Raw genomic sequence first — 13,916 nt, forward strand, 5'->3', positions numbered from 1 at the left:
GAGTCAGACATGTTTAACACACTAGCAAAAAACTTACAACTTGGTTATAATCTTTTTTAGCAAAAAAATACTGTGCCTCAAAGAGGTACTAAACGATTAAATAACAGTTGAAATAATGAACTGAAAAACAGTTATAGCATCAAACTTTAAAACAACACAACTCTTAGCAAAGGTTTGTTCCCATTAGTAAAATAACAATAATTAAATTTGACATAAAAAGTACAAAGCAACGTTTTTATGCACAGTCACTATAAGAATTCTCACAGCTCTGCTGAGAGAAGTTACCTCCCTTCAAAGAAGTTTGAAGACCCCTGAGATCTGTCAGAGATGAACCGGATCATGCAGGAAAAATAAAAGTGACTGACTGGAATTTTTTGATGCGTAGTAAAGAGCGCCAAAAACGGCCCCTCCCTCTCTCACACAGCAGTGAAGAGAAACGAAACTGTCACAATTACAAGCAAAAAACTGCCAAGTGGAAAATAATGCCCAAATATCTATTCACACAGTACCTCAGCAATGTAAACGATTCTACATTCCAGCAAAAACGTTTAGCATGATAAATAGTTATTAAAAGTATTAGTGACCTTTAGCAGAGTAGTTCCGGTGAAATACCATCCCCAGAATACTGAAGTGTATACATACATGTCATTTTAACGGTATGGCAGGATTTTCTCATCAATTCCATTCAGAAAATAAAAACTGCTACATACCTCAATGCAGATTCATCTGCCCGCTGTCCCCTGATCTGAAGCCTTTACCTCCCTCAGATGGCCGAGAACAGCAATATGATCTTAACTACTCCGGTTAAAATCATAGTAAAAAACTCTGGCAGATTCTTCCTCAAACTCTGCCAGAGAAGTAATAACACGCTCCGGTGCTATTGTAAAATAACAAACTTTTGATTGAAGTCATAAAAACTAAGTATAATCACCATAGTCCTCTCACACATCCTATCTAGTCGTTGGGTGCAAGAGAATGACTGGGACTGACGTAGAGGGGAGGAGCTATATGCAGCTCTGCTGGGTGAATCCTCTTGCATTTCCTGTTGGGGAGGAGTTATATCCCAGAAGTAATGATGACCCGTGGACTGATCACACATAACAGAAGAAATATACATTATGGTAAAATACAAAAGAAAACAGTGCAAATGCAATTCTAAGTTTAAAGAGAGAAAGCAATCAATTTTTATATCTTTGCAAGAGTATGAACAGTTCATCAGTACTATTAATAAGTTCTAATATGAAATAAATATTATGGTTTTAGAAAATGAATGTTCATTTCGTTATGATTATTATTTATAGTTAGAATATAAATTATATAAGTAATTAAAATGTGTATATATATATATATATAGATCTATATATATTAAGAAATTAAATGAATTATATATACAAATATAGAAAATAACAATCAAAGTTGCGCTAATCTTTCAGGTATACATCTTATTTAAAAGTTTGTAAATTTCGATCGATATCAAATTATTTGGGAAACATACATTTTTACTTCTTACAGTATAATATTTTTTTGTGCTCGTTGGTATATATAGATATAGAATAAGAAATCTACAAACTCACCTGGATTACGGGATCTCATAAAATAAACCTTTTAGTCCGATGACGATCAATAATGTACTAAGGATCAAAGTGCGCATGCGGGAGATGTGAATGGGCAAATCGAGTGGCATAGAGTTTAATCTCGAACGCATGCGCAATATAGGAAGTGGGTTTCTTCAATTCAGATGTAGACGCCAGTGGGGGACCCAATCCGTTAGATACGGATAATAACGTCACGACTACACGAAAACATTTTTTTATGCGGCTGGAGGAACGAGGTTAATCGCCGGCAAAATAAACAAGTAAATTACTAATGTCAACAACTGTTATATAAAAAATGATGAATGAAACTATAGTTTATTTTTAATATACTTTGCAATGGTTTCGAACTGTCAGTGTAACTTTACTTTCACTTTAAGGAAGCCTTTTTTTAATTTTTTCTTATTTGAATACAGCCTGATGAAACTGTGTTGAACCCTGAGGAATGTGTTGCTGTTTGTAACTGTGAATAAAAATTATTTTAAATATCGCTATCTTTCAGTTTGTATTACAAACTGACATAGGATATATCCACATACGCACACGGTTTACAAGTGCCTGCAGAGATCCAAACCAGCAGAAGCGGTCGTTGGTTGTGTACCAGATGCATCTATGAGGGAACCGAAGTGAGCTGTGACGTATGACAGTTTGAGCAGAGACCACCTGAGAAGTTACCAGCATATCTGAGGAGTGGAGCTAGCCGAGCGGCTCTGATGTCCCGGCCTGCCTGTTAAGCACATCTATATTGTGCTTTCCATCGAGTTGATATCACCTTATTATATTATTCCTGTGTGTGATGCTCTTTTACTTCTAGATACACAGAAACGATTGTTGGAAACGCAAGAGAGTAGCCCCCACTGACAGTGGGATTGGTTCCCATAGAGGACTGTATTTTTTACTAGCATTGTATTTAATATTGCATATTTGCATTTTTGTACATAATTGTGTTAAAATTTTAAACTGTGCGCCCTCCTCTAACTGGATATAGTGGAGCAGCTTCATTATATCCTTTTTTAGTGAAATAGGGATTTATCTGCTAAACCCATGGTCTACAATGAGCTGATCCTTTAGATACTTGGACCTGAGCCTAAGGTTGAAACAGGCGAGTATTTTTTTACCTTCACCTGTCCAATAGCTATTAGAATAGACATCTATATTGTTTGTGAATATTACACATACTTGGGGCACTTTTGGAACTTTGTACAAAAATTGGACTCTGTTGCTTTTAGAACAGCACAACCGGCACTAGCTTATACCAGATAAATTAGCACAGCTTGCCTCACCTCAAATGCACTATTTTCATAGGGATATTAGTGGGAAATAGGAGGGGGAGAACGGGCTTCCCACAAGAGGTTAAGAGCCATGCTTTTGGTGAGCTATGTGGACATCTTTGTAGTTCGGAAGTTGGTTCTTTTTGGACGGTGAATGTGTGAAGGCAGCATTCTGCATCAGAGCTTTAATATATATTGCATCTATTAAAACTATTATTTTTGGGCTTCTGTGTCATTTGGCTTATTTTTGGCAAAGATATTGTGCTTTACTGTCTTGCAGAGACTATCAGTTATACTGTGTGCCTTACTTTCTTTACTGCATTAATTTATTAAAAAAATTGAATAAAATAAGTGCAGCTCAGGTCTCTGGACCGGCTGGATAACTAGAGTGCAGATATACAGATTATGTAGGCCCTCATATATTTAGCCTTAAGCATTTTTTTTTTAAAGTGTGCTACCCATTTTTACCATTCTTTCTTTCTTACCTTGGTGGTCATCACTAGCTCATGATACACAATATAATCAGGTGTATATCCCATACCAAAAAGGGAGCTAGTTGGGTGAAGGTGACACGGCATCCCAGTGCGTACATTCACATACTCTCCAATGCCCTGCAAATAAGAAAGGATAGATTAAATAGAGTTTGTACTCTAAATGACCATGCACTCCATAAAAATGTTCACTTTATTATATGCAGAAATTTCAAACCACAATGATGGACGCTTCTGGGTTGCAACGAAGATGGTACTTTGCTTTGAGGCTATGAGGATTGATAAATCCACTGGTTATCAATAATCAGAGGCACCATCCACCGATAATGTCTATGCTACTGGGATCTACTGACCTTGATGAATAATTTGATCAAAGTTAGTTGACTCTACTCTCAACTAAAAAATACTGGAAAGGTGAGGCCTTCAGTGGCAGAAAGAACTTGCTCTTAGCCTACACCTACACCCTCAATCTTTCTAGGTAGAACAGCTAAGGTGGGCTGGGTTTTGTCTAAAACTGTAGATGGACATATTTAAAACATTGTGATCTGACATGCATGCAATTGAAAAGTGAGTTGTGGACAACATAATTTTAGAGAGCATATAGGACAACCACTGATGGAGCCCAGTGAAGCAGCTTTATTAGTAGCAGCAGTTGCCCACCTATTTAAAGATTATTTGATGTACCTTATTAAAGAAGGGAAGAAGATGGCCCGAAATCGTATGTTAGAAATGAACAGGGGCAGGACACTGTACATACCAGCTCTGAGGGGGTGGAGTTGGCTGTTGAAGGGCAAAATATACGAGAGGAATCTCCCGCTTACAGTGAATGTCAAGTCACGTTCACCCCTCCTCCTCATCTTGTTAATTACCAAAAATAAACGTTAGTTTAAGTCATCATTATTTTATAATTTAAGACTAAAACCATAATCGAAGGATTTATAACCCTACTTTGCTTACTTTCTTCCTCCGCCCGACCACCTTGTCCCTGTATCTATTTTGATTGACATTGCCTTTAACGAATTATAGCTCATACCCCGTGGCGTCCAGCCCCTTTTTGCACATGTAACGCGATCAAACTGTGCATGCGTTCCCTAACAAATCGTCATTGACAATCCATGCTCGTTCACGTGTAGCGCATGCGCAAACAATTCCTAACACCTAATGCATGCGCAATGTCTATCTACCTGTCAACCGCAATCCCCCGCCGCAATCCCTAATAAAGTGTTTAACCGCTAAACCGCCGCTCCTGGACCCCGCCGCCACCTACAATAAAAGTATAACCCCCTAATGTGATCCCCCTACACTGTCGCCAGCTATATTACGTACCCCCTAATGTGAGCTCCTACCCCGCCGCCATCTACATTATCTACCCCCTAATGTGAGCCCCTTACACCGCCGCCAGCTACATTAAACTACCCGCTATTGTGAGCCCCTACCCCGCCGCCATCTACCTTACCTACCCCCTAAAGTGAGCCCCTACCCCGCCGCCATCTACCTTACCTCCCCCGCTGCCATCTACCTTACCTCCCCCGCCGCCATCTACATTACCTCCCCCGCCGCCATCTACATTACCTACCCCCTAAAGTGAGCCCCCTACCCCGCCGCCATCTACCTTACCTCCCCCGCCGCCATCTACCTTACCTACCCCGCCGCCATCTACCTTACCTCCCCCGCCGCCATCTACCTTACCTACCCCCTAAAGTGAGCCCCTTACACCGCCATCTACCTTACCTCCCCCGCCGCCATCTACCTTACCTCCCCCGCCGCCATCTACCTTACCTCCCCCGCCACCATCTACCTTACCTACCCCCTAAAGTGAGCCCCTTACACCGCCATCTACCTTACCTCCCCCGCCGCCATCTACCTTACCTACCCCGCCGCCATCTACCTTACCTACCCCCTAAAGTGAGCCCCTTACACCGCCGCAATCTACCTTACCTACCCCGCCGCCATCTACCTTACCTACCCCGCCGCCATCTACCTTACCTACCCCGCCGCCATCTACCTTACCTAGCCACTAAAGTGAGCGCCTACCCCGCAGCCATCTACCTTACCTCCCCCGCCGCCATCTACCTTACCTACCCACTAAAGTGAGCCCCTTACACCGCCGCCATCTACCTTACCTACCCCGCCGCCATCTACCTTACCTACCCCCTAAAGTGAGCCCCTTACACCGCCACCATCTACCTTACCTACCCCCTAAAGTGAGCTCCTACCCCGCCGCCATCTATTTTAAAAATATTAACCCCTAATTTAATCCCCCTACACCGCCGCCACCTATATTAAACACATTATCCCCTAATCTAATCCCCCTACACCGCCGCCAGCTATATTAACTATATTAACCCTAATTATATTAGGGTTAATATAGTTAATATCGTTATTATATAATATATATATATTAAGTATAATAACCCCATCTATCTCTAACATCCCTAACTAAATTCTTATTAAAATAAATCTAATTAATATTAATATTATTAATTAAAATATTCCTATTTACATCTAAATACTTACCTATAAAATAAACCCTAAAATAGCTACAATGTAATTAATAATTACATTGTAGCTATTTTAGGGTTTATATTTATTTTACAGGTAACTTGTTATTTATTTTAACTAGGTACAATAGCTATTAAATAGTTAATAACTATTTAATAGCTACCTAGTTAAAATAATTACCAATTTACCTGTAAAATAAATCCTAACCTAAGTTACAAATACACCTACACTATCAATAAATTAAATAAACTACAAATATCTAAACTAAAATACAATTAAATAAAGTAATCAAAATTACAAAAAAACCAAAACACTAAATTACAAAAAAAAAAAAAGATTACAAGTTTTTTAAGCTAATTACACTTATTCTTAGCCCCCTAATAAAATAAAGCCCCCCAAAATAAAAAAATTTCCCTGCCCTATTCTAAATTAAAAAAGTTCAAAGCTCTTTTACCTTACCAGCCCTTAAAAGGACCTTTTGCGGGGCATGCCCCCAAAAAAACTGCTCTTTTGCCTGTAAAGAAAAACACAATACCACCCCCCAACATTACAACCCACCACCCACATACCCCTATTCTAAACCCACCCAAACCCCCCTTAAACAAACCTAAACACTACCCCCCTGAAGATCTCCCTACCTTGTCTTCACCCAGCCGGGCAGAACTCTTCATCCGATCCGGGAGATGTCTTCAATCAAGCTGCAGAGAAGTCTTCTTCCATCCGGCGATGTCTTCAAGCAAGCAGCAGAGAAGTCTTCTTCCATCCAGCGATGTCATCAAGCAAAGTGGCATCTTCAATCTTCTTTCTTCGCTCCTCCGCCGCGGAGCCTCCATCCGGCACGAAGACTGAACGAGGAATGAGGTACCTTTAAATGACGTTATCCAAGATGGCGTCCGTCGAATTCCGATTGGCTGATAGGATTCTATCAGCCAATAGGAATTAAGGTAGAAAAAATCTGATTGGCTGATTGGATTGAACTTGAATCTGATTGGCTGGTTCTATCAGCCAATCGGAATTTGACGGACGCCATCTTGGATGACGTCATTTAAAGGTACCTCATTCCTCGTTCAGTCTTGGTGCCGGATGGATGCTCCGCGGCTGAGGAGTGAAGATAGAAGATTGAAGATGCCGCTTTGCTTGAAGACATCACCGGATGGAAGAAGACTCTCTGCCGCTTGATTGAAGACATCGCCCGGATGGAAGAAGACTTCTTTGCCGCTTGATTGAAGACATCGCCGGTGGAAGAAGACTTCTCTGCCGCTCGATTGAAGACATCGCCCGGATCGGATGAAGAGGTCTGCCCGGCTGGGTGAATACAAGGTAGGGAGATCTTCAGGGAGGTAGTGTTAGGTTTATTTAAGGGGGGTTTGGGTGGGTTTAGAATAGGGGTATGTGGGTGGTGAGTTGTAATGTTGGGGGGTGGTATTGCGTTTTTCTTTACAGGCAAAAGAGCAGTTTTTTTGGGGCATGCCCCGCAAAAGGCCCTTTTAAGGGCTGGTAAGGTAAAAGAGCTTTGAACTTTTTTAATTTAGAATAGGGCAGGGAAATTTTTTTATTTTGGGGGGCTTTATTATTTTATTAGGGGGCTTAGAATAGGTGTAATTAGCTTAAAAAACTTGTAATCTTTTTTTTTTTGTAATTTAGTGTTTTTTTTTTGTAATTTCGATTAGTTTATTTAATTGTATTTTAGTTTAGATATTTGTAGTTTATTTAATTTATTGATAGTGTAGGTGTATTTGTAACTTAGGTTAGGATTTATTTTACAGGTAAATTGGTAATTATTTTAACTAGGTAGCTATTAAATAGTAAATAACTATTTAATAGCTATTGTACCTAGTTAAAATAAATACAAAGTTGCCTGTAAAATAAATATAAACCCAAAAAATCGCTACAATGTAATTATTAATTACATTGTAGCTATCTTAGGGTTTAGTTTATAGGTAAGTATTTAGATTTAAATAGGAATATTTTAATTAATATTAATTAGATTTATTTTAATAAGAATTTAGTTAGGGATGTTAGAGTTCGATAGGGTTATTATACTTAATATATATATAATATAATCACAATATTAACTATATTAACCCTAATATAATTAGGGTTAATATAGTTAATATATATAATATAATAACTATATTAACCCTAATATAATTAGGGTTAATATAGTTAATATATATAATATAATAACTATATTAACCCTAATATAATTAGGGTTAATATATATAATATAATAACTATATTAACTATATTAACCCTAATATAATTAGGGTTAATATAGCTGGCGGCGGTGTAGAGGGATTAGATTAGGGGTTAATGTGTTTAATATAGGTGGCGGCGGTGTAGGGGAATTAAATTAGGGGTTAATATTTTTTTTTTTTTTTTTAAATGGCGGCGGGGTAGGAGCTCACTTTAGGGGGTAGGTAAGGTAGATGGTGGCGGTGTAAGGGGCTCACTTTAGGGGGTAGGTAAGGTAGATGGCGGCGGGGTAGGGGCTCACTTTAGGGGGTAGGTAAGGTAGATGGCGGCGGGGTAGGTAAGGTAGATGGCAGCGGGGGAGGTAAGGTAGGTGGCGGCGGGGGAGGTAAGGTAGGTGGCGGCGGGGGAGGTAAGGTAGGTGGCGGCGGGGGAGGTAAGGTAGGTGGCGGCGGGGGAGGTAAGGTAGGTGGCGGCGGGGGAGGTAAGGTAGGTGGCGGCGGGGGAGGTAAGGTAGGTGGCGGCGGGGGAGGTAAGGTAGGTGGCGGCGGGGGAGGTAAGGTAGGTGGCGGCGGGGTAGGTAAGGTAGGTGGCGGCGAGGTAGGTAAGGTAGATGGCGGCGGGGTAGGTAAGGTAGATGGCGGCAGGGTAGGTAAGGTAGATGGCGGCAGGGGAGGTAAGGTAGATGGCGGCAGGGGAGGTAAGGTAGATGGCGGCAGGGGAGGTAAGGTAGATGGCGGCGGGGGAGGTAAGGTAGATGGCGGCGGGGGAGGTAAGGTAGATGGCGGCGGGGGAGGTAAGGTAGATGGCGGCGGGGGAGGTAAGGTAGATGGCGGCGGGGGAGGTAAGGAAGATGGCGGCGGGGGAGGTAAGGTAGATGGCGGCGGGGGAGGTAAGGTAGATGGCAGCGGGGTAGGTAAGGTAGATGGCAGCGGGGTAGGTAAGGTAGATGGCGGCGGGGTAGGGGCTCACTTTAGGGGGTAGGTAAGGTAAATGGCGGCGGGGTAGGGGCTCACTTTAGGGGGTAGGTAAGGTAGATGGCGGCGGGGTAGGTAAGGTAGATGGCGGCGGTGTAAGGGGCTCACTTTATTGGGTAGGTAAGGTAGATGGCGGCGGGGTAGGGGCTCACATTAGGGGGTTATAGATTTAATATAGCTGGCGGCGGGGTCCGGGAGCGGCAGTTTAGGGGTTAATAACTTTATTAGGTGGCGGCGGGGTCCGGGAGCGGCGGTTTAGGGGTTAATACATTTTTTGCGCATATTAACAGCTGTTTCAAAACGCATGCGCAAATTGTTGTCTCCTCGGGAGCGCGCTTCAAGCCTACGTAAGAGAGCAGGAGGGACTGCTCTATAAGCATTACCGGAAGTCAAATGATGGGAGGAGTTGGCGTTCAAGACGAAGATAAGTTATAAAATAAATTATAATATCACAAGATGCTTATTTTCCAAAATAAATATTGCGGTTTACATTGCAAGTATATTGAGAATTAATAATGTTCATTAGAAAGCATATAATTTACATTCGCTTTAATATTGCCTGGAGAATGCTTCTGTTTTGCTGCCCGCAGGAGGAGGATCAGTGTGGATCTCCCCAGTGAGGCAGAAGATCACAGTGGAACAGGTCATCACCCCTGCTATAGCAGGAAGTCCTTTAGTTATACTTTCAATGTCTTTCTACAGAGCTACCAGTTCCAACTTCCTTAATATGACTTGAAGCGATTAGGGGAGTTGGCACATGTCGTGGTTTGCCCCCGTTGCTCTGCTGTGGACACCATGGAGGATGGGTGTTGTGTAAAGGGTTTTGAAATCCTCTGAACCAACTTGGTCCTGCAGCAGAGGACTGGCTTCAGGCAGGATTTGTTAGGTATCTACCCTACTGGTCTAGCAATAAGGACATGTTCTCTGCTCTGTGAACAGACTCTATTGATGCTTCAATCGTAACTTTTTATATTATGCTTTGTGGCTCTCCCTGCTTGTACGACAAGAGTATATTGTCACAAAAAATTACCTCCTGAGATGTCTCTGACTATGACAACTTGCTCTAAAATTTTAGAGACACACAGCATCATTAACGTCATTTAATGTTGTTACTCAATTTCGGAACTTCATATCCCAGTAGGAGTAATCTATGCTCTGTCAGTACTCTGATATGCTCTTGATTGTACGATTACCACTAAGTACTAGCTTGTTTGTTTGCCCATTGACAAGAAATAACAAAATTTATGCTTACCAGAAAAAAATCCTCTCTTTCCTGGCAAGAAGAGTCCACTACTTCATTCATTACTGTTGGGAATATCAACACCTGGCCACCAGGAGGAGGCAAAGACACCCCAGCCAAAGGCTATAAATATCCTTCCTACTTCCCTCATCCCCCCAGTCATTCGGCTAAGGGAACAAGGAAAAGTAGGAGAAACATTAGGGTATAGAGGTGCCAAAAGAAAAGAAAAAGGGAGATGCCCAAACAAAAAACTACGGGTGGGGTCGTGGACTCATAAGCCAAACGGATGATACTCCTCAGCCACAAAGATAATGAAGTCGCAGTAGCCTTCTGGCCCTTGCGTCTACCAGCATATAGAACAAACAAAGATGAAGATTGCCTGAAATCCTTAGTAGCTTGAAGATAGAATTTTAAGGCACGAACAACATCCAGATTGTGGAGCAAACGTTACTTTAAAGAAGATTAGGACAAAAGGATGGAACAACAATCTCCTGATTGATGTTTCGATCAGATACCACCTTAGGGAGGAATCCTAACTTGGTACGTAAAACTGCCTTATCTGCATGGAATACCAGATAAGAGGGGTCAAACTGTAAAGCATAAATCTTTGAGACTCTACGAGCAGAGGCGATGGCCAACAAAAACAAAACTTTCCAGGATAAGAGTTTAAGATCAACATAGTGCATAGGCTCAAACGGAGCTTGCTGCAACACACGAAGAAGAAGATTGAGGCTCCAAGATGGAGCAACAGGTTTAAATACAGGCTTGATCCTAACCAAAGGACTGCACGTCAGGAAGATTTGCTAATCTCTTGTGCTGAAATCTGACCCTTCTCCAACCCATCCTGGAGAAAGGACAAAATTGGAGCAACCTTCACTTTGTGCCAAGGAAAACCTTGTTCCTCACACCAAAGAAGGTAAGTACGGCGAGTGACAGGTTTGCGAGCCTGGATCAGAGTGTCGATGACTTTCTCAGAGAAACCTTGTTTAGAGAAGACTAGACATTCAATTTCCACACAGTCAGTCTCCGAGAATCTACGTTCTGATGTAGGAATGTGCCCTGCATTAGCAGGTCCGCTCGAGCAGGCAACCTCCAAGGAGGGGAGGAGTACATCCTCACCAGATCTGCAAACCATGTCCTTCGAGGCCAAGATGGCGCTATCGTAATTACCGGGGGGTTCTTTCCTGCTTAATGCGAGCAATGACACGAGGGAGGAGAGCAAATGGAGAAATTAGATACAGTGGGGCAAAAAAGTATTTAGTCAGCCACCAAATGTGCAAGTTCTCCCACTTAAGAAGATGAGAGAGGCCTGTAATTTTCATCATAGGTATACCTCAACTATGAGAGACAAAATATGGAAACAAATCTAGACAATCACATTGTCTGATTTGGAAATAATTTATTTGCAAATTATGGTGGAAAATAAGTATTTGGTCAATATCAAAAGTTCATCTCAATACTTTGTTATATATCCTTTGTTGGCAATGACAGAGGTCAAAAGATTTCTGTAAGTCTTCACAAGGTTGTCACACACTGTTGCTTGTATGTTGGCCCATTCCTGCATGCAGATCTCCTTTAGAGCAGTGATGTTTTGGGGCTGTCGCTGGGCAACACGGACTTTCAACTCTCTCCAAATGATTTCTATGCGGTTGAGAACTGGAGACTGGCTAGGCCACTCCAGGACCTTGAAATGCTTCTTACGAAGCCATTCCTTCGTTGCCCGGGCTGTGTGTTTGGGATCATTGTCATGCTGAAAGACCCAGCCACGTTTCATCTTCAATGCCCTTGCTGATGGAAGGAGGTTTGCACTCAAAATCTCACGATACATGGCCCCATTCATTCTTTCATGTACACTGATCAGTCATCCTGTTCCCTTTGCAGAGAAACAGCCCCAAAGCATGATGTTGCCACCCCCATGCTTCACAGTAGGTATGGTGTTCTTTGGTTGCAACTCAGCATTCTCTCTCCTCCAAACACGACGAGTTGTGTTTCTACCAAACAGTTCTACTTTGGTTTCATCTGACCATATGACATTCTCCCAATCCACTTCTGGATCATCCAAATGCTCTCTAGCATACTTCAGACGGGCCCGGACATGTACTGGCTTAAGCGGGGGGACACGTCTGACACTGCAGGATCTGAGTCCCTGGCGGCGTAGTGTGTTACTGATGGTAGCCTTTGTTACGTTGGTCCCAGCTCTCTGCAGGTCATTCACTAGGTCCCCCGTGTGGTTCTGTGATGTTTGCTCACTGTTCTTGTGATCATTTTGACCCCACGGGGTGAGATCTTGCGTGGAGCCCCAGATCGAGGGAGATTATCAGGGGTCTTGTATGTTATCCATTTTCTAATTATTGCTCCCACAGTTGATTTCTTCACACCAAGCTGCTTGCCTATTGCAGATTCAGTCTTCCCAGCCTGGTGCAGGTCTACAATTTTGTTTCTGGTGTCCTTGGACAGCTCTTTGGTCTTCACCATAGTGGAGTTTGGAGTGTGACTGTTTGAGGTTGTGGACAGGTTTCTTTTATACCGATAACAAGTTCAAACAGGTGCCATTAATACAGGTAATGAGTGGAGGACAGAGGAGCCTCTTAAAGAAGAAGATACAGGTCTGTGAGAGCCAGAAATCTTGCTTGTTTGTAGGTGACCAAATACTTATTTTCCACCATAATATGCAAATACATTCTTTCCAAATCAGACAATGTGATTGTCTGGATTTGTTTCCACATTTTGTCTCTCATAGTTGAGGTATACCTATGATGAAAATTACAGGCCTCTCTCATCTTCTTAAGTGGGAGAACTTGCACAATTGGTGACTGACTAAATACTTTTTTGCCTCACTGTATAGGAGTCTACCAACTCTGTCTGAGAGTCCTTCGATCTTGACCAGTACCTCCTGGGTAGCTTGGTATTGAGACGAGAAGCCATAAGGTCGATCTCCGGAACTCCACATCTGAGAGTTATCTTGGAGAACACCTCGGGGTGCAGAGACCACTCCCCAGGGTGAAAAGACTGTTTGCTGAGGAAAACCGCTTCCCAGTTGTCCACTCCCAGGATGTGGATGGGAGATGGAAAACAATTGTGGGATTCCGCCCACTCCAGCATTTGAGACACTTCCTTCATCGCCAGGGAGCTCCTTGTTCCTCCCTGATGATTGATATAAGCAACTGAAGTTATGTTGTTTGATTGAGGGAACAAAGTTAGGGCCATGTCCTTAAAGCATTGTAAATGGCCCGAAGTTCCAAGATATTAATTGGAAGAAAAGATTACTTTCGGGACCAAATTCCCTGAGACCTTCTGGGACCCCAGACTGCTCTCCAGCCTGAAAGGCTAGCATCCATAGACACAATCTCCCAGGACGGTCTTAAGAAGCACATGACTAGGGACAGGTGATCTTGACAGAGCCACCAAGAGAGATAGAGTCTCTCGTCAGCTTGTCCAGAACTATCTGTTGAGACAGGTTTGTGATCGCCGTTCCATTGCCTCAACATGCATAATTGTAGAGGTCGTAGATGGAAGCGGGCTAAATGAATAATGTCCATAGGGGACACCATTAGACCAATTACCTCCATGCACTGAGAGACCAAAGTATTTTGGATGGTCTGAATGGATTGACAAGCCGACACCAGCTTGGAACATCTCTGATCTGTCAG

General features: G+C 42.4%; 1 protein-coding gene across 2 annotated transcripts in view; it reads right to left on the bottom strand.

Annotated features, from left to right (window-relative positions):
* The window catches only part of DHX38 (DEAH-box helicase 38), a 757,289-nt gene that overhangs the window by 184,563 nt on the left and 558,810 nt on the right, over window positions 1–13,916 (bottom strand). For both annotated transcript variants that reach the window (XR_008400173.1, XM_053699448.1), the window contains exon 23: window positions 3,349–3,474. Coding sequence is in view for 1 of the 2 variants with exons in the window: in XM_053699448.1 (XP_053555423.1) it covers window positions 3,349–3,474 (126 nt within the window). In the remaining variant the exon portion in view is untranslated. The remainder of the gene's footprint in view (window positions 1–3,348; window positions 3,475–13,916) is intronic.

This window comes from Bombina bombina, chromosome 1 (genome assembly GCF_027579735.1).
Source record: "Bombina bombina isolate aBomBom1 chromosome 1, aBomBom1.pri, whole genome shotgun sequence".
Taxonomy (NCBI): Eukaryota; Metazoa; Chordata; class Amphibia; order Anura; family Bombinatoridae; genus Bombina; species Bombina bombina.